Source organism: Numida meleagris, chromosome 17 (genome assembly GCF_002078875.1).
Source record: "Numida meleagris isolate 19003 breed g44 Domestic line chromosome 17, NumMel1.0, whole genome shotgun sequence".
NCBI lineage: Eukaryota > Metazoa > Chordata > Aves > Galliformes > Numididae > Numida > Numida meleagris.
The window spans coordinates 199,562-219,719 of NC_034425.1; the positions used below are offsets into that span (position 1 = coordinate 199,562).

General features: G+C 44.1%; 1 protein-coding gene across 4 annotated transcripts in view; it reads left to right on the top strand.

Moving 5' to 3' along the window:
- Positions 1 to 20,158, top strand: part of MAP2K4 (mitogen-activated protein kinase kinase 4) — a 91,540-nt gene that overhangs the window by 36,601 nt on the left and 34,781 nt on the right. For 2 of the 4 annotated variants that reach the window (XM_021414538.1, XM_021414539.1), the window contains 2 exons: positions 4,598 to 4,693; positions 10,492 to 10,666. In XM_021414538.1, the coding sequence (XP_021270213.1) occupies positions 4,598 to 4,693; positions 10,492 to 10,666 (271 nt within the window). The remainder of the gene's footprint in view (positions 1 to 4,597; positions 4,694 to 10,491; positions 10,667 to 20,158) is intronic. The other 2 variants (XM_021414540.1, XM_021414542.1) reach the window with 1 other exon arrangement.

A 20,158-nucleotide genomic window follows, 5' to 3' on the forward strand; every position in this document is an offset into this window, starting at 1 on the left:
CAAAAGAGCAAAGCTGGGTGATAGTCTCCCTTGGATCCAGTAGGTTTCTTTCTAGTGAATGCCTTCTAATGAGATGTGCTGCCTACCCCTTGTCTAGTAATGTGGCTCCCTGAGTGACCAGATCCTTTCCTGAGATTCTTTAGGAGTCATCATCCTCAACTCCATGCATGCTTGTGGTAAAGCAAGGTGGTCAGGACCAGCCTGCAGCTCTGAAGGTACATGTTACCCTCCAGAGCCCGGAGAAGAGCCAGGCTGTGGCCATGTTTCTTGTTTAGTCAGCTTGGCTTATAAAGCTGAGAATAAGGTTGATGCTCTGGTAATAAATATGTGTGGTCTGATGAAGAAAATGGTTTGAGAAACGTCTGTTGTCCTGACCATTGGAGGGTTAGAAATTTTCCCCATGGTGTTATGGATTTGAAAGGGCAATACCCTTGCTATGTTTGGCAAGAGGGACAATGCTCTTTTATTCAAAAGCAGTTCAGGATTTCAGAAGCACTGAGTGTTCGGTGTGGTTTAAGAATTTTGGTTGTATTTATTTACGCTGATTATAGCCCAGTCATTCAAAGAATGTGCTAGGTCTGGCTGGGGCAGCAGCTGTGGCAGCAGTGTTTAGTAGACCCCGGAGACTCCAAAGTTACAACTCCCTTCACACAGGAGGAGTGCATCTGGTCCTGCCATAGCTGGATAGTTCCCACAAAGATGTAACAACTCTGGTGCTTATTTAAGAAAAGTGAAAGCAGGACAAGTAGTTTTAGAAATGGCATCAGCTCTTCTGTGCCCTTCATATTATTGTGATAGTAGAAATAAATTTTTATTTTTCCTTTCCTTTATTTGTCAATGCTGCATCCACTACCAGTGGCAGCAGTGCACATTTAAATGCAAGCTGTTTGTCAAAGCGTAGCGTGTGGAGATTTTAAAAGCATTCAGTACATCTGCGTATCCAAATCCTTTCTTTAGGGCTAGACAGAAAATTGAGCTTTTTGATTCAGAATTTCCTGTGGCACCTTTATGCTGTGTGCTCTGTGCTTCAAGGTGTCCCTGGGACTTCTTGAGCTGCACTGCCTGAGGTCTGAGTGGAAGCATATGTGAATTCCCATGTTTATAAGGTGTGCTCTGAAAACATGGTACCGGTTTCAGTTAAAATTTAGCCAGGGATCAGGAGATGCTTTTACTCTTCTTTATATAACAGATCAGAGGCCGTAGTATCTTCTTGATATTTATCTTTTAACTTTTTCTTCTAGAATCAGGTTTCTTAGCTGTGGTTCAACAGAGACGAGTGTTGTTCCATCCTGTGTGTTTTACAGATCAGTATCCTGGAACACAGACCAAGTCCTGAGGCTTAAGAGAGCCTAGATCCCCACATGCCCTCCTTCTTGGGCAAATTATGAGCTTAGTATTAGAGACATGCTGGTGTTTGGAGAGGAAAATGTGATGGAGCAGTCTGGGCTCACATGCAAAGTTTATGCTCTGATGCAGAGGAAATCATTCCAAATGATGTATCATAGCTCCATGTGCACAATCCATTGAGGCTTTGACCCAAGCTCAGGTGAGAGAAAACCTCCAAACACTCTACTTTGCACTGTTTCCTGGGGATAGGCTCACACGTCCCAGCATTCAGCCTGCGAATTCCTTCAAATCCCAGCTCTGCAGGTCTGCATCTTCTGCTTCAGTGCAGGAACACATACGTGTCCAGCTCAATTCTGAGCTTCTGCTTCTGAGGCACACTGCTGTGTGCTTAGTGTTGCAGTGCTGGACATCACTGCGTAGTTACTTGTCTGGAGCCAACGCATTTTATCTGCGCAGATTATTATGTAAAATGTCTGAATATATATATGTATACATGCACTCCTTGGTCCCAATTTAGTGTCTACTCTTTTTTTTTTGATAAATCCATTTTTTCAGTAATTATTGACAGGCAGCAAAATAGGACGTTGCTTACGTTGATGCAAGTTTAATGCCTTTGTACAAGTCTTCTCCCCTGTATAGTACTGATGATGTATCTTGCCTAAGTGACTGTCACTGTTGGACTCTGCTTAATGCAAGATGGTCAGTTGCAGGCTCTTTTTGCTGGTGTGTGTGGCAGTGACAAATGGCAAAAGGGATTTTGTCCACAAACTGTTAGTATTCGTAGCTGTGTTTTAAAGTTTGACATGACCCCTGTGTTCCCAGATGTGGACCTTGCAAAGCATAAGCATATCCTTGCAAGAAACCACGCTAAACTGTTGCTGTTGCAAGCTGTAGAAATAAACTCTGTTCATTGTCATTCCGTGTACTCAGGATTACGCTGCGTTTCTTCAGAGCAAGGCTAATGTACCTCATCTCTCTGGACATCAGTCTCAACTTTGTAGTAAAATGTGTTTTTCCTGGCTTGTGAGAGATGGACTGAGCTTTCTGCTGTGTAGGTTCAAACTGAAGGAACTGGTCATCCTTTCTGTCTTACGGAATCATTAAGAAATGGAGAACAAAGGGAGGAGAGTCTGCAGATTTGGAGATGGCTTCAATTTCATAGTTCATCATCAACAACTAATATTTTCATCTTTTGCATAAATGAGTGGCTTTCAGCACATACCACGAAGGACATCCAGACAGAATGAACAGGGTGCACCCAAGGAGAACAGCTACATGTAGAACTCATAAAGAGAACTTGGCTGTGAATCAGATGGATGTGATGGAGGAGGGGATTGGCCTACAGGCCTCAACTGGTTTTGCCATTTTGTTTGTTTGAGGAGCTGACTTCTGAAAAGAACTAACTGGACAGATGTTCTTGCCTCTGCTTGGGACAGCTTCTCCATTTTCAGAAACCTCAGAAAGCATTTCTGCCATGAATTATGGTGACCCTAAAGTGTCTTCTTTTTGAGCCTTAGTTGTCTTCTTTGTGAAACATGTTTGGAATAAGTCTGGATGACGGTTGCCTCCTTGTGCCCAATATAACTGATGCCTTTACAGACACAAGTGCCAATCAACTGAGAGTGATTGTCTTAAACGTCTTGTGAGAAGGTGGTTATCTTCTCTGAGGAGTTGGGAGACCCCTCTAGAATCCACTTGGATTTATTTTGTCTCTCTGATGTTCTAGGTGGTTATTTCATACTAGTGAAAGATGGAGTGATTCTGTGGGACCACTGGCCAAACTCAAGGGGAGCATCCTTACAGAGCTTACGGAAAATAGCTTGATGGCACCTGAGATGCGATGGAGAATGCCGTGTCCCACACAGCCATTTTGGAGGAGGCCAGAATTTAAAATCTCACATTACTAATAGTCTGCAGTTTGACTGACGTTTCCCTTCACTGGCATGTAGGAGTCTTATGTCTTAGCTGAGGGGCACTTCGAAAATGCCGATCACATTCACTCTATTTAGTCTTCTTATGAGCTCTCTTTTGGTCACAGAACTTGTCAGATGCATTTCTCTGAAAAAGCAATCTTTGTATTGCGGTTAGGTAATCCTTTGTCTCCTATTTGTCCTTGTCTGCCACAGGAGAAAAAAGAAAAAAAAGTTCTGTTAGGCACATTTTTTCAGAGTTGCAATGAATTTCAGGGTTAGGCATGTTTTTCTACCCAAATCTTTCTATCCCAAATATAAAGTAATTTTTGAAGCAGAAACAGTAGGGCCTTTAGTTTTCCTAGACAAAGGATGGGATTTTATAACACATGGAAGTTTAAACTGGAAAAATTGTTTGGAGTAATTGAAACTAAAAGGTTCCATGTGGTTGAAATAACATAGTGCTCATTATCTAGCACTCTTGGCTGTTACGAACAAGGAACTGGATAGAACTTAAGTATGATTTGCTGGCCATTTGTAGATAGTTGCAGCGGTCATTTGTGCAAGAACTTGAATGTTTGTTCTCTGTGTCCCCCACAGAGTGCTTAGCAGGAGCCTGTCTTGTGTGAGCTACTCAAACTGTTCTGAGATAGCAGGCCCTTATATCAGACAGTGAGATACCAGAAGCTTGAAAGCTTGAAAGGCTCGGAGTTCTATAACCTGATTTCTGTTCTTAAGACAAATCTTCTAACAAAGAGTGGTGATTAACCTTGGGTTGATCTGCCGGTTATGCACCTCTTAAAAAGAAAGGATGTGGCTGTTCAAGTCATGCAAACTTGTTCATTAAGAGAGAAGATGAATGATGAGCCCACCTGGGAATGACCACCAGTCCTAGATTGGTGGATCCAGGATGGAAGGTAGATTACTATAATTATTATTAAGTTCTGCTTTAGAGATGACAAGAAAAACAGTGCAGCAATGGTTCATGTGCCTTGAGGCAATAGTGTGTCACTAGTATGTAGATATTCGGTTAGTAAATTAAATGATTTATATTTTTAATCATAGTGATATTACAACTGGAAATTGAATTGTCAGCAGTCTGTTTTCTTAAAGCAATGTCAATGTGTTAAAATAAAGGTTCAGTCATGAGATGCCTCCACTGTCTCATTGCACTCAGTGAGAGAAGGTTGTTTAGGGGAAGTCTGGAAGAAAAACATATAGCTAACTAATTTTATGTGCTAACCACTCCGTAGGTAGTGTGACTATTGTTATATGTTACTGTGTCATGTGATAACAGCACCATGTTTTCCTGTCATTTTCACAACTTTTCCTGGCTGAAGTGATACACAAGCAACACTGGGTAGTAATCACATTGTCCCGTTCAGTTTCAAAAGGAGAGAAGCGGACCTCATCCAGAAACTTTCCAGCAGGCTACAGTAAGCTTAACTATCTGTTAGCCATTGTCAAGTATTTCCATACCTGCAAAAATGGCATCTATTAAAGTAATGGAAATTGTCTCAGAACTAGTGTCATTCCATGACTGATTTTCATGTAATGTTAAAGATATTGCATCCCAGTATAATTTTACAAACTGTTTAAGAAATGTATTTGGATTCCTTTGATTCTCACTGATGTGCTCGTGTCTCTGTTTCCTGTTCTTTCATGGATAGCTGACAGGCTCAGGAGATGTAATTTTTCAGAAGAAGAGTCTGCATTCTCTGAAGGGTTGTTTTATTAGCTCAGGTCTTCCAGGCTTTGAGTACCTGGCTGTGGAGCAGTCAGCAGATGTGCGGCAGTCTGATATCCAAATCAGAGTGGGGTTGAGATTAATGTGCCCGCTTAAATTCCCTACAGGCTTCACCAGAATGAATCAAGAGGTTTCCTCTCTGTTAAGGGCAAGGTGAATCAAGATCTGTTGTGACTCAGTCGTTTACTGAGGGAGCTTAACACAAAATATGAACATTTTACAAGCCTCAGCTAAACCCTGTTGAACTGTAGCAGACGTGAATGTGCACTGGGCTGAGTCTCAAGGGCTGTGAAAGAGGCTGTGGAATCTTCCATGCTTTATTTGTATCTTTTGTCTTAAAGTTCTGGAGGAGCAGAGAAAGAGCAACACTAAGTGCAAATTCTTCTACTTCATGAAAGTGAGCAAGTGTGCTCTTGGCTTTAAACCGGGTAGGTCAGAGATGCAAAACTAAATTATTTCCCTCCTTTGGTACATTTTCTCTATCTGTTCTTCACTTCTTCAATAATCTGTTATTAATTAAGCTAGGACAGCGTACGTGGGTCAGACCAGAACCAGCTTGGTTCTGTCTCTCTTGAAAGGACCTCCATTGCCTATGAGCTTACTTCTTGCAAAGATGGATCTCTTCTTGTGGGAGTGCAGAAGATTAATGAGAGCACCAGCATTTTCAACCTCCCCGAAAAAACCTGAAACATTTTGTTTAGAGATTTTCTCCAGTGAACTTTAAAATAGGGTTGCTGTTTTATTAATTCTAGCCTGCAGGGTCTGAAAGCTGTTTTATGAATAGCACAGACATTTAGACAGAAGGTACACAAGCTCTCTTGGCTATTTGAAAGATTTAGCAGAGATGTGTTAGCTGAAGTTATAAGCCTCAATTTTTACCATGAACAGTGCATAGCATGATTAAAACTCTGCACTTTGCATGGAAGCTTTTAGCTGGTTGACCTTGTTGGCCACAAAAGAGTCACTAAGGTTGGGAAAGACCTCTAAGATCATCTAGTACAACTGTCCACCTGCCTCCACTGTTGCTCCCTAAACCACATGCCGAAGTACTACATCTACCCTTTCCTTAAGCACCTTTGGGTACTGTGACTCCACCGCTTCCCTGGGCAGCCTGTTCTAATGAATTAACACTCTTTCTGAGAAGAAATTCTTCCTAATATCCAACCTGAAATATGAGTAAAAATAAGTTTTAATAAGATACTTCCTTAGGGAGACTTCTGAAGCACAGCTGGTCTGTCTAGATCTCTGACTCTGCAGATCTGTTCTATTCATGTCAGCTGTAATGTTGAATCCCTTAACTTTTTGGCTTGTTTGCTCTGAATCCCACAGAACTCTTAGGTATGTAAGACAAAGAGCTAGTAGAGGAGATAGTTACCTGTAGTATCTCTGGCCTTGCTTCATGTCTGATAACTTTCAATTCTGACTAAAAAAAATAAGCAACCTTTCTCTGCTTCTCCCCACAGTCCTTCCTTTTCACACCAAAGAAACGCTTGTTTAAAAAAAAAAAAAAAAAAAAAGTCTGGCATCTGTGCCATGATGTACTAATAGCAGGGCTTGGGGAACTAACAGCCTGTCCAAAAGCGTCCAAACACCTCTGTACTTCTGCCGGGAGGTGCGTGGGGCTCTCGCTGGGCCCTACCTTTCCTGTATGGATCCAGCCTGTGGCGCACAGAGCCGTGTCCCCAGCGTGTGACGCTGTCCTTGGCCCAGCTGTGGTGCCTGGCGCCAGCAGTCTGTGTGCCTGCTGCCAAGCTGGGCCCACAAACGGATTTATTTCTGACAAAGGGCAACTGTTTGGAGGAGTTGTTGTCTTGCTTGGTGTTCCTAATCCCTGGAATAACCGCTGTGACAAGCATAGTAACCATCTGCAGCGAGACCCATACGTTGGTGCCTTTCAAGTGCAGGAATCACGGCCTCGTGAGCCTAGGATCGCTTTATTTCTTGCTTTTAAAACTTTCAGAGGTAAGGCAAAGTTAGAAGCTCAAGCTCTGGAAGAGCCACCAGGAGCTCTAGTCTGTCAGGTGCATGCGCAAATCCTACTTCTAGCTCTGTAAGGATTACATGAATCTAGCCATCTTTCTGTAGCTTTTTGAAGTGCGGTTTGAACAATAAAAGGCAGTCCCGTGAGTCAAGCATAGGCATCCTGATCATTTAAAGGACATTCGTATGGTTCTGCCCAAGCATTCTTAGCCTTAGAAAGGTTCAGATTGCACAATTTGAGGAAATGAAGCAGTGGGACGAGTCCTGTGTCTGCCCACATCTGTGCAAACTAATGAGCACCAAGCACAGTGCCTGAAGGCAGATCTGCAGAGGCAAGAACTGCTGGTTAATTACTTCTCACCTTCTCTAGACACTGCTCTGTCTGGTTTCCTCTCTGTTTCCAAGCTCAGAATTTAGGCTGGGTTTTTTATTACTTTTGGAGTGTGTCAGCCCTATGGATTTATGTATGCATGTATCTGCAGCAGTGCAAATCCAGTAATAGATGTACTGCATTGATGACTTATTTATCCTTGTTGCTTCAATCACTTTTACACCAGAAAATTCCTGTTTTATGTCAATGCAGTGTCCAAATTCTAGATTTGCATTTTTGAGTTGTTTATGTGGAAATATGGAGGTAATTTTTTTTATTTACAGTGAAAGTTTTCTGTTATAAAGAACCATAATCTTTTGATGCTAAAGGTAATCGTTGCATTCCAGTTATTGACTCTTAAGTTAGGCTGTGCTGCTTAAAGGAAAACTGCATTGTTTACATCTGACAAATTTTCTAAATAAGCAAAATCTATGTTAAAATGGCTGTTACTCTGTCAAGCTTGTTGTTTGGTTATGTGATCATTTCCCTGGGTATTTTTAAGAGGGGAAAAAAAGGCAAAAAGTCTGATGTCAACACAAGGCAGATGGCCTCATAAATACGTAATGGAAATTAAGCTGAGCTACAACATATGAGATTTTCTGGGGGGACAGTGCCTGTATGTCTCATCTTAAACCCTGAGGTTCCCCAAAGCTGTGCTGCTTCTCTGGAGCACAGCTGTGGAGGGCACTCAATAAGAACCCGGGGGGGGTATTTGCTAGCGCCCATCTTCCTCCCTGCTGCTGGAAACAGCCATCCCGCAGCTGCAGGAACAGCGGTGTAGATCTGCTTTCAGCCTGCAGCTGGGCAGAGACAGGCCTCCTGTGTGAGGGGAAGCTAAGGGGTTCAAATTTGAGTTCTCTTCTGATGTAGGGTAAGAAAGGCAAAGTTTCCGAGGCAGGAAAACAGACAGGGGTCAGATTGGAGACAGGTTTAACTGCTTTCCCAGAATAAACCAACATTTATTTTTTTCTTTAACTTTCTGAGAACTAAAATAAGCAGTGTTGTTCCAAAATGAGATGGAGAGGGCTTGCTCAGAAAGTCACATCTCGCGTTCCACCCTCCTGGAAGCCCCTTGTTCCCTGTCCTTCCCCATCCCAGCAGGATTTAGCTCTGCAGGACGTGCTCCTTCTGCCCTGCAGCTGCAGGAGCAGGCAGGAATTGCCGCGTCCTTCTGCTACAGCCAGAGAGATTCCTGTGCTGCTGACAACATGGAACGGTGGAGAAGTCAGAGGGTAGCTGGCTGATGCAGTGTAAGCTGTCTGCAAGACAGCGGGCAGGGCCGGAGGTCGTGTTTCTTTCCTTTTTCTTTTTTTCTTCTGTATTTTCTTCTTTTCTTTTCTTGTTCCTTTACTGCCTCACTTTCATTCCTTGCTCTTCAGTAAGTAGATTTCAGGGAGAAGGCCACTCAATACAGTGTTTTATTCTGAGGAACCAAACACACCGCAACTCACAGAGTTCAAGCAGTGCTAAGGGAGGGGTGCTGCTGCACGTTCTGCTGAGCTCTTCTGAAGGACAGTGAAGCTGGAGGACGCAGTAGGGAATGGCAGATTGAAAATCTCAAGTTAGAGAACGGGAATGAGCAGGAGAGGCACCGCTTAGAATTGGAATAGAGGAGCTGTTTGCTAGCAGCGTTCATCAAACAGGTCAAGGGTTCAGGAAATGCAGCTGCTCCAAGCCCAGAAAGTGCTAAGCTTGTGTCTCAGGGAAGCCCGAGTGCAGCAGATGAACGATCTGAACCTTGGTTGCACCAGCAAATTGACCTTTGGGCCTGACCTCGCTGCCCTCACAAAAGCCGGGTTCCAAATAAAACCCAGGGGAGGATGAGGCCACCAGCGCTTCCCGCTGGGTGCTGCTTGCAGCTGCTGGTGACACATGCTCCGTGGTGTTTATCAGCCTGGAATCGGCGGTAACGTCCTTATTCCTTTGGCTGATAGAGTTGATAAGCTTTATGCATTTGGTCAGCTACCGCATGCATGTTCGACCGGAGCCTGGACAAGCGTGTGGTTGCTTCATCAAATGCCCAAGTGAAGTGATCAGAGTCCAAGGGATGGATTTGACAGAATCTCCCTTGTTTACGAGGTGATCACAAACACCTGTTGGCTTGACTGTCTGTGTGGGATCGGTGTGCCCTGCAGTCAGAACTGTCTTTAGTGCTCCTAATGCTACATCAAAGTAAGAAGCTCAGGCTTCTGGCACACATCATGACCAAAGATGTGTGATTCGTCTCATTAATTAATAAAAATCTGAAATTTTGCATGGCATTTTAAGGTGAACAGTGTTGAAAATACTTGGGCGTTTTCTACTAATTCAGTAATGCATTGCTGCATTTGAATGAATAATTGGAGACATCTTTAAACAACTGTTGAACTCTCATATCCTACACACCTGGGGCACTGTTCTGCTTCGTACCTGGATAAAGCCTGGTGACTCCAGTAGGAGCAAGTCTTGCCCAGGAGCACTAAGCTAGGTGTTTGGTAACCATGCACTTGAACAGGCACTTTTTTTCTGTATGTCACAAACAGCTTGCATTGTTTTTTATTGATACAAATTATTGGCTCTGCATTTGTTGTTGTTGTTGTTTTTTAATAAATTAAACGATTGCCTAAAATGTTTTAAAAATTAATTGCAGTTTTCCATTAAGAGCAAATACTCTAAAGTCCCACTGTACGAACAAAAGGTCTTGCTCGTGTTGAATAGAAACCCAGTTAAAAGTGAGACCGGAGCATAGCGGTGTACAGCAGCAGAAGTCTGGGGAGATGGGGCTGGGGAGTGCTCTTCAGACTCTTGGTTCTGCATGTTACCAGATCCTGCTTTAAGCCTGATGTATTTTGTGCAAAGCAGAAAGAACTGTGTAAATGAGTGATTAGAATGACTCTAATATATGAGACACACTGGATTTTATGCCACAGCTGGAGAAACTTACCATTAACTGAAGCTGTGAGCGAATGTATGTCATTTTTGATTTAACATTTTCCTTCACCCCTGCACCCCCCACCCCAACCAAAATCCCTCATGGAGTCGGATTGTTGCTGTAGTCTTTGTGAACCCCTCTCTTCTAATGTTTAATCAAGTGCTGAAAAGAGAAATTTACAAACTATTTAAAATGTGGAAAAATTGCTTCCCAATATTTTTGACAGAGAGAGACTGAGAACACACAGCATTGAATCATCAGGAAAATTGAAGATTTCCCCTGAACAGCATTGGGATTTTACAGCAGAGGACTTGAAAGACCTTGGAGAAATTGGACGAGGCGCTTATGGTTCTGTCAACAAAATGGTCCACAAACCAAGTGGGCAAATTATGGCAGTTAAAGTAGGTGATGCCCATACTTACGTTTGTACTTGAGTCCATTAGGGATGAAATGTGATGGAGAATTAATGTTCTTCCATCGAGCACCCATCTACTGATCTTTTCTATTTATTTCCGATATAAAGGCTGCTTTTTGCTGAAAATGCATTGTATAATGGGCATATTGTCAAGTGATTTGTGACGCTCTCATAATTGCTTGTGCCCTTTAAAAATGCCTATCAGGAACTTATTGTTTTGAGGGGATCATGTGTTTCTGCAGACTGATAATGGGGCATGGGCCTTTCACCTCTGGGTCACTGGTTCAGATACAGCTGAGGTTGGTTGTAGGCACAGGTTGACATCCAGCAGCTTCTTGGTGTCTTTTGTGAAATAAGGTAGTGAAGTGAAATTTGCTTTTTATGTAAGCATGTGCCCATGGTGTAGCAATTAACCGCCTCCCCCGGAGGAGCTGGAATGGGGATTGTCCAGGGAGTGGTTTGCTCTTGCTGGTACGTGATGGTGTGTATTTGCTTTGTGCTTACCATGCTCAATCTGCTGAGGAGATGGAAGGTGTTGTGGATTGCAGGACTGTCCGTTTTCTACCTTACGCTGCCCAAAACCTCACCTTGGAAGCGTGAACGATATGCAACCTCCTTTCCTAGCTGGGCAATATGGAGTAACCTTTCTTTTGTGGTACCAGTGCTTCTCACCAGGTGTTTCTGCGTTTATGAGGAGCTGCTTGTCCATAGAGCTGTGCTTGGTGGATAGCAGCCATTCTCTCTCTCTTCCGTGTCCTTTACTTTGCTTGCTGCTAGCTGGTAGCTAATGACATAAGTCTTTTAAGTCTGATGATGATGTCAATTATAAGTGCTCCCATGGCTCACATGAAAGAGTAGAAGAGAGCTTTGAGCTGTGTAGAAGTTGGTGTCACTGTCTTTTTCAGCTCTCTCTGTCTTGGGCTATTCTCTGATCTGATGTGGAAACATTAGCTCCTGCTGTCTTCATGTGGCAGGTAGGCAGGCCACAGCCCCAGCTCTAGCTGCAACAAATATAATTCATACTTGTCTGAAATGTATCAGGCTACTGGTGTAACCGCTATCGCTTTACTTTCTCCTGTAAATGTTGACTTCCTCATAGGGGTAGGATCGTTGGCCGGGCCTCACAGCTTTTTGGATTGCAGTGCAGTGACGTTGATGTTTCAGTGTGTTTTTTTTAATCACTCAGTCTTCAGTGGAGCTAGAGGCTGCCTGTAGCTAAAGACCTGTTTCTTTTAGTTGCTTTCGGGGGGGCTGCTAGGTGGAGTTTGTGGATGATAGGCTGAAAACCACTGATGTGGTGAGATGATGCCTGGGCACGTCAAGTCTCCCAACCCCAGAGTATGTGACCTGGGCAACAGGTTGTGCTGCTGTAATCATGATGGCTCAGGGTCTGAAAAAAGCTCTGCCTGTAGCTGAGTGGGTTTGTGACAAAGCTCTGCAGTGGGTACAGCTCTGCTGCAATGAGTGCTTTGTTGGACTGGCTAATATCACCAAGAAGGAGACGTGTCTGCTGGCACAGAAATTCTGTTGTCCCAGACTATATTTGCAAAGGAATTTTCTGGATGGTAGCAAAGTGTTGTCAGCGTGGAGGGGCTGCAGTGCAAGTACAGCTCCCACCTGCAAGGTGGAAAGCTCCAGTGCTGTGCTCTTGCCCACCGTGGGAGATGGCATTGCACAGCCTGTTGAGTTGTCCTTGCTGAAGGAAGAGAGGTATGCTCAACCTCAGCGGGTGCTGGGCACGATGGCTCACTTTTAAGCAAATTAAAACCTCATAATTTTACAGTGTCTGAATTTTGAAATGTCAGAGTTGTAGGCTGAGAGATGATGTCACCTTCTCTTCTCTGAACACACTCCCTGTAGGGCACAGCTGTGCCTGCTGCACCTTTCCTCCCTGGAGGGAGAAGGGAAGCTGGAGGCTCTGGGCAGCCACATCTGTTTCTAAAGTGTTAGGAGTGAGGGCTGTTCTGCACTGCCAATGGGGATAAAACGTGACTGAACAAAGGAAAATGTATGGGTGGAGCAGTGTGTGATCTCTCCACTGCAGAAACAGCTATTCCAAAGCTTGGATGGTGCAGTTCCAGGTGAGGTTTCAGGACAGAACTGATTCCAGACTGCCTACTAGTTCATTCCAAAGCACTCAGCCTTTTCTCTCTCAGATTGCTGTTGCTTTTGGGGCAGTCTGTGTTGTGCGGTAACCTACTCTGTCCTAGTCTGCTTTATGGACCATCTATGTTTGGGGCCATCCATCTCCTGCTCTGTTTCCCCCAAGCTTGTGGTGTCTTGCTGGCTAATGGAGCTGTTGCCTTCTGAATCCCCAGCTCCTCACCTGCCTTCAGGTAAACCAGCTGCTCGCTACAGTCTCTCCTTGCTATACAGGCAGGAACTTAACTTGATTTATTCTCCTTCAGATTAAAACTTCTGTAAGAGAAAAAGCATAGAAAGTGAATGGTTGAGAGGAAACCCTGTCAGTCTTGTGATGTGAGGTTCTGGCTATGATCTAAGTGACACCTGCTTGCAGCTCGGTGGTGTGGCACTGTGCTGTGTGCCTGGCCTCGAAGACACTGACTTTCAAAACCAGTGTCTCTGGTAATTTGGTGCTGCTGTGCCTGTCCTGTGCTTCCCTAAGAGCTGATTACAGCAACGCCAGGGCAGCAGGCAGATCCCTTGGAAGGGCGTTCAGCAGGAGGAAATAGCTTTTTGGAGGCTGCAAGCCAAAAGTTATTGGCTGTTCTGTACTGATGAGTGAAACACAGAGAGAGCTCCAGAAGCTGCTAGTTAGATGCAGAGAAAATTGCTGTGTGGGCCTCATCCAGCTTCTCCTTCATCCTCCTCCACCACTACCCATGACAGGTTTCTGGAGCAATCAGCTATCTTCCACTTCACTTACTCCTGGCAGGATCAAGTCCTATTTGCAGTTACCATCTCCAGGCCGCATCCCCTTGCGGATTGTCAGTCCCTTCTGCAGACAGATTCAAATCCTGCTTGTTCCACAGGCATGCTGCAGTTACATAGTAATGAACAGATGAAGAGTTGCTCTTTTCTCCTGTGTTGGAGTTTCCAGATCCTGCTGCACCTGGACAGCCTGGCAGCTTTGGGCACTCATCCTGCTCACCTCTCAGGCTCGAGGAAATGCAACTGCTATATCGAACCTCAAATCCTGTTTCCACTTCTTTTCTCTGGCTTTTCCTAGCCTGTCATGCCACTTTCATGGCACTTTGCAATTTTTGGCTCCTTCAGACATGGTTTACTTTCACCTTCTGCTTTCTCTCTGCGTGATGCCCTGAGTTTTCCCTGCAGCATGCATTCTGCTGTGCTCCTGAGGTCCCCAAGCAAAGCCCAAGGGCTGCCCCACCTGTCTCCACTTCTTACCACTGCAATCTCCACTCCTGTGCTGAAACAGCACCAAAAAAAACTTGAGATGTGCAGGTGAAAGCACAGTTTCCCTTCATTTTTCCCTTTTATGCAGTTTGGCCTGATCAGCCAGTGTATGGATCTTGGCAGATGTAATCCTTGGACCTCTAATGAGGGTGTCCTGTTGCTGCCAGGCCCTTGGCTGAGTCAGAAAGCTTTCATCTGGTACTTCAACATCAGTGGTGGAGGAGGAGAATATATCTCTTTATGTCACTGTTGTGAAACCACTTCAGCAAAGCTTTAGGCTGTTGGAGGGAGAGGCTCTGATGATGAATTCTTGTGCCCAGTTCTACTCCTCCCTCTCCTTCAGTTTTTGTCATACCGTGCCCTTAGTAATAAGTATTTAAATAACAGGAAGATATGATGTGTCTCTGCAGAGCAGGCTGGAGCAGCAGGATGTGGCTGCAGAAGGCTGGGAGCTGTGCTTTTGCCTACAGGCAGGTGTTTGCAGGATTTGCTGTGTTGCTTTCGCATCCCCGGCTCTCTGTCCCATTGAAAGCCTCTTCAGGAAGAGGGGGAGGTGGTAAAGGAAAGAGGAATCAAACTCAGAGGATTTATATCCAACATTTTTTCATTTTTCTCCATGAAAAGTATTGTATTTTTGCAAGATCAAAAGGAGAAGAATCCTCTTGTTCGTTCAATCCCGTTTATCTCACAGGTCTTCCTGGAGATTGAAAGTGCCCATTTGCTCTGAGTCATCTGGCATTGTGATCTTTCCCTCCCTCAAAAAATCCCCATTCATTTCCTTGAGAATTTATTTGCATGTGGGGTCAAGACTCTTCCTTGTGGGAAAGAAAACAGCCCAATTTTGTCCACTGCCAGCTCTGTGTCCATTCACCATTGCAAGGCCAGTTTGCACATTAACTCTGTGCCTCCTTGGCAGGTTTCTCTTCTGTAGTCCTTTTCCTTGAAGGCAGTGTCTGCCCTGGCCCACGTTTGCCTGGAGGCACCAGCACCAGTTTTCTATGATACTGCCTTGTCCACCTTCCAGTTTCATCCAGCGTCCTTTGGCTTTGTTTCTGGTTTCTTGTTTGCTCTTCTGTTTTTGTTCAGTCTGTGTCAGTTTGTAATTCACTTGTGAACAATCTCCCTGCAGAGAGCCCTGGTCCCTTCTCGGGATCTGCTGCACTCTGGCACTCCTCATCTTATCGCTGAGGCTTCGCAACACATGCTGCCCCAGCCCCCTTTGGTACCTGCCCTCCAGTATCACCATATGTTGTTGTCGTAGCTGCTCTCGGGGGCTGTGCCTCTTGTTCCATGAGGATACCACACAGCCGAAGAACCAGATTGTCTTCATCAGATCAAAGTCCCACTTTATTTGGGTGAAGTGGTTTCCTTGGGAAGCTCACCAGGCAGCTGAGGGTTATTTCTTTCTTGAGGTTTCCCTTTAAGATTGGTGATCAAAATGAGACGTCGAAACATCCTTGTTTTCCCAGTTTGGTATAAAAATACATAAACGAAACATCCCCCAGTCTGAATGAATGCTAGGAACTATTCTCACTGTTGGAGCATGATGCTCTGCTTACTACTTAAATAGCACGGATAATACACATTGTGGGTTTTATTAACCAGAATGTGAAAAAGGCCTCTTGAAGGCTAGGAGGGTTTCTTGTTTGAAATGTTCCCAAGGTAAATAATCAAATATTTGACATAGCCAGCCTTTAACCTGTGAAGCGGTGCTTGTGCCAGCCTGGAGTACAAGCACGGTGGCAATGGGAAGGCACAGCTCAGGCCCCTGCTCTCCCCTGTGGCCTCCTGAACCATGGCTCTCCAGCAGTAGGAAACACCCGGACATATTGGTTTCCATGCTAGAAGCTTCTACCAATTTCTTCCTCTTCTAGTTCTCTTGTTTTGAACTGGCTGAAAAATGTGCTGTCAGGAACCTAGTCAGTTTGTGCTTCAGTTGGCATTCAGGCTTCTTGTCAGGGCACCACAGACAAGTCTTGCACCTCTTGTGGTTTTTCCATCAGAAATAGCTACACCTAGGGAGTGAGCAAACTGCAGAGGGGGCATTTTTGTTATCAGTCCTCTGCTTCAGTTTTCCTCCGCTCCAGAAGAGGTGATTTTTCAGCTGTATACCATAATTTTCTGTATCTTGCAGTATCTTCTGTATAAACCAGTCTGACTGATTTGGTCTTTCTCTGCAATATTATCTAGTCTAGTTTCCAGTTCTAGCCAACATCTTCAGATTTTGTTGGTTTTCTGTTTTCTGTGTAGTCTGGTGGTAGTTTTGACCAGTCTACAGGCAGCCTTTCACTTCTTCTGCACTTGTCCTAAGAAGCTCAGAAGCAATTCCAAGATAAGCTGGGTAATCAGAGAAGCTGGCCGAGGCACTGTTTGGAAGTACATAAAATCCTGTAGGATGTCAAGCCTATAAAATGTCCATAAAAGATCTTTGTTCTTCCTGGAGGAGTCAGTAAGCTGTGTAGCCGTTCCTGTTTAGGAACACAGTGCCTCTTTCACATCATTTTGCCTTGTGGTCAGTGCTTGCTCTCTTATCCATTGCTTTAAAACAGGTGTTTAAGCCTTCCTTTGGCTTTCACAGATTTTCACTGATGGCAGTCCCACAGTTGAAATAGGTTAAGGATCAGATGTCCTTGAGAGCAGAATTTAAACATTTATTTATACCTCTGTAATTTATCCATCATTTCCTGGATGTCTGATAGCCCTCTAAGATGACACACAAGTGGATTAAGTTCAACCAAGGGGCATGTTTCCCTGACCTTCCTCTTTCCCATATGATTTCAGAAGAGGAGCATTAGGATTTTTGTGAGCTGGCTTTATGGTATACATTTCCATTCTTGGCGTGATTAGATACACTCGCTGAAGTTGCCTACTTACTCTTACAATTTATTGAGGAGGATTTTCTGTTTCACTCATCTGTTTGGGTAGTTGGCTGAGAGTAAGGGAAGGCTGTTCCAAACCCTGCTGATAAGATACAGAGGAAGTAGTGAATGATTAAAAATTAAAAGGAAATGGCGAGAGACTGAATCGTATTAGAGGAGACAGAGACTAGTTGTGATCAGTGAAAGACCTGACATGCTTTTTACAGCACTAAAAGTGTTTTGGATGGGTAGGTGAATGTTCTTGTCCTCTGCAGCAAGTGTGCAAAATCCCGTTCTTCCTGCATGTTCCAGCCCTCCGTCCCTGTCACCCTGTAGGTAACCCAGCCCTTTGGGGCACTGCCAGGCACACTGCTGGGCTTTCTGCTCAGCCCTGTATGCAGGATAGTGTTGTTTTTCCACTTGGCTCAAGAGGCATGTTTTCAATTTGGTGCTTATGGCTTTTTTCTTTCTTTTCTTCTTTTCCTCTTTACCTTTCCCGCTTTTTCCCTATTCCCTTTCCTCTTTCTCATCTGGCTGCTACCCACTGCATCTGAATCTTTCCCTGTGTGTACTGGGGCTTTGTGATGTCTCTTCTGTCCTGGGTCTGGTTTGTGGGATTTACCTGGTTTTAGGTTTGAGTGGTCCAAACCACAAAGCATAGCTTAGCATTTTGCTGTTGATACTGTCCAGAGCATAACTTTCAGAGCTCTTGTTTCTGATGTTGGAAGACTTTATCCTAACCTGACTTTGTACTAAACGGGCTGGAGAATGTACTTCTGAAGGGTTTGCTGCAGCTTGAGGCCAACAGGAACTGCTAAAAATGAGACTCCTTCTAAGTCTCTACTGCAAAAAAACCCTTCTTCCTTACATAGCTTGTTTGGCCGTAGCAGCAACTGCATGCAGTAGAGTAACCAGGCTGAGATACATAAGACCTGAAGAGAAGTGAGACCTGTCCATCCTATTAAATGGAGTCATCAGACTGTTGCCTTGCCTTGTGTCTTCCTTTCCTGCCATTTCCCATGTCCTTGGGAGAGTCTGTCTGTGGGAGCGGCTGCAGTGTCCTGCCATGGAGTTAGATAGTGTGCTGTTTGAGTTGTGGCTGCTGTTGACTTCAATTACCTTTTGCTTTTTCTTCCTTCTTTTGTTGGTGAATGCCTGCTCCTTAGCTGATGAATTGAGACAGCTGGCATGCAGCAGACTTCTCCAGCCTGGGCTGCCCCCTGATCAGAGCTGTGCAGCACATTGCCTCTGACTGTTTTGCCCTTATCCTGAATGTTCAAACCCTGTGTCCCCAGCAGTCTTTGGAGCCTGAAGCAATGTTTGCTCAGGAGTTCATGCTGGCTTCTCAAGTTGTCCTTTGGGTGCTGCATCTGCATGGACACTCTGCAGTATAACTGACTGACAGTCCATCCTCTGTGTCCTCTACCTGCTCTTGCTCTTTCTTCTTGGGGAGACTGTGGTTGGAAAAAGGAGAAGTGTTAGGGTTCAGAGTTGTTCCAGGGTGCTGTTAAAATCGCCTCCTCTATACAACATATCTTACGTGCTTTCCAGAGCTGAAGAAGTAAGACAGAGAAGGAAATATGAGAGGTGGGATGGGATGCTTTCAGGTGAAGTTGTAGAATTTGAGAAGCATGCTGCAGGGGTGGCTGGATCATGCAGATGGGAGGGTAATGCAGAGGGAAGCTGAGGAGATTCTTGGATCACCATGAGAAAGGCTTTTGGGGGGCTGGGAGATATGGAGTTGGCATGGAAGAGAGCTATGAGTTGCAGTATAGAGAAAAGATTCACCTGTTTTGTGAACTTTTCTTAGAAGTGGGTAGCATCTCAGTGAGAGACTAAACTGTTCCTCAGAGATACCACCACAGTGGCTTTGCCATCCATCATCTTCTATCAAGGGTCAGAGCAATGTCATTATCATTTCATACAGTGCTGATGGTATGCCATCTAGAAAGAGGTATTCATTCTGATTAGCCTTTGGTATCCCAGCAGCGGATTGTAGAGCTTTTTGTGACGTAGATGCGAGAAAAAGAAATGAGCAAACTTGTCAGACTTCCTTCAGTGATGGCACTGAACTTCTGCAAAACAGATTTGAACCAGTGACCTGGAGGTGAAGTGTTTCAGTTTCAGTACTAGTCCCCTCAGCCATCTTCTTGCTCTGTTTGCAACTACAAAATGTCACCCACTTGGTGGCATTGCAAGATGTGGGTGTTACAGATTGTGGGTGTGCTGGACAAGTCTCTTGCCAGTTTTCCCTAGTGCTCTAGAATTCATTGGGAGGCAAATGAGCGCAACAATGACTGGTCTAGGCCAAACTAGAATGTAAAGAACGAATGATGAAATACCAAAATACCAGGATGCACCAAAGGTAAGGAAAACTGTAGTGTCAATACTGTCCTCATTTTTTGTGATTTGTCACAAAAAAGTCTGAAAGTACATAATCATGCACTGTTAAATAATGTGATATGAATAGCCAACCTCAAATGTACCTCCAGGTGCTTAGCCCTGTGCTTGCTAACGTGTGTGGTCTTGCTGCCACCAGCAGTTGTTCACAGGTCAGTGAGCTCTCTGCCTAGCAGTGCTGGTAGGACTTGGTGCTGGTATCACACAAGTTTTTCCCAGAACCTTGAATATTTTTTCTTTCTTGGATGTCAAGTAGTTTTTCTCCTCAAGGAGTGCCCAGGCTACTTCTGTTGCTTTGGACTTCTTGACAGTTATTTTTTCTTTTTTCTTTTTTTTTAATTATTTCTCAACATGACTTACTTCTTCAGGGTCATAATTTTTCTCACATTTCAGGGAATGCATTAATTATTGCAAGATGCTGAATGTGTTTGTAAAAATTACATGCAAAACTTTGGATGGTCCACTCCATCCTTCATTTAATGAACTTCATGTTTGGCCATGTGCTCTTTTCTATTTTCAAACTTGCATTGTTCTTTCCCACTTAAATCGTAGATTACCTTATGTACAGTATAAAGGATAATATATACATATATATGTTTTCAAACATACAGTATGTCTATATATAGATATATCTTAATGTTACCTAGGCCAAGGATGTTACCTCGGCCAAGAATTGTTATTTTTATGAGAAAGACTGTTGTCCACCATTAGGGTTTCCAGAGAAATGTGTTTCCTCGATTACCTAATGGGCCATTTTCACTGTGTCAGCCATGGTGGAGGGAACCGTTCTGTCGTCTTTGCTTTTCTTAGTAATTTAAAACATAATGTACCTTGGTTTAATT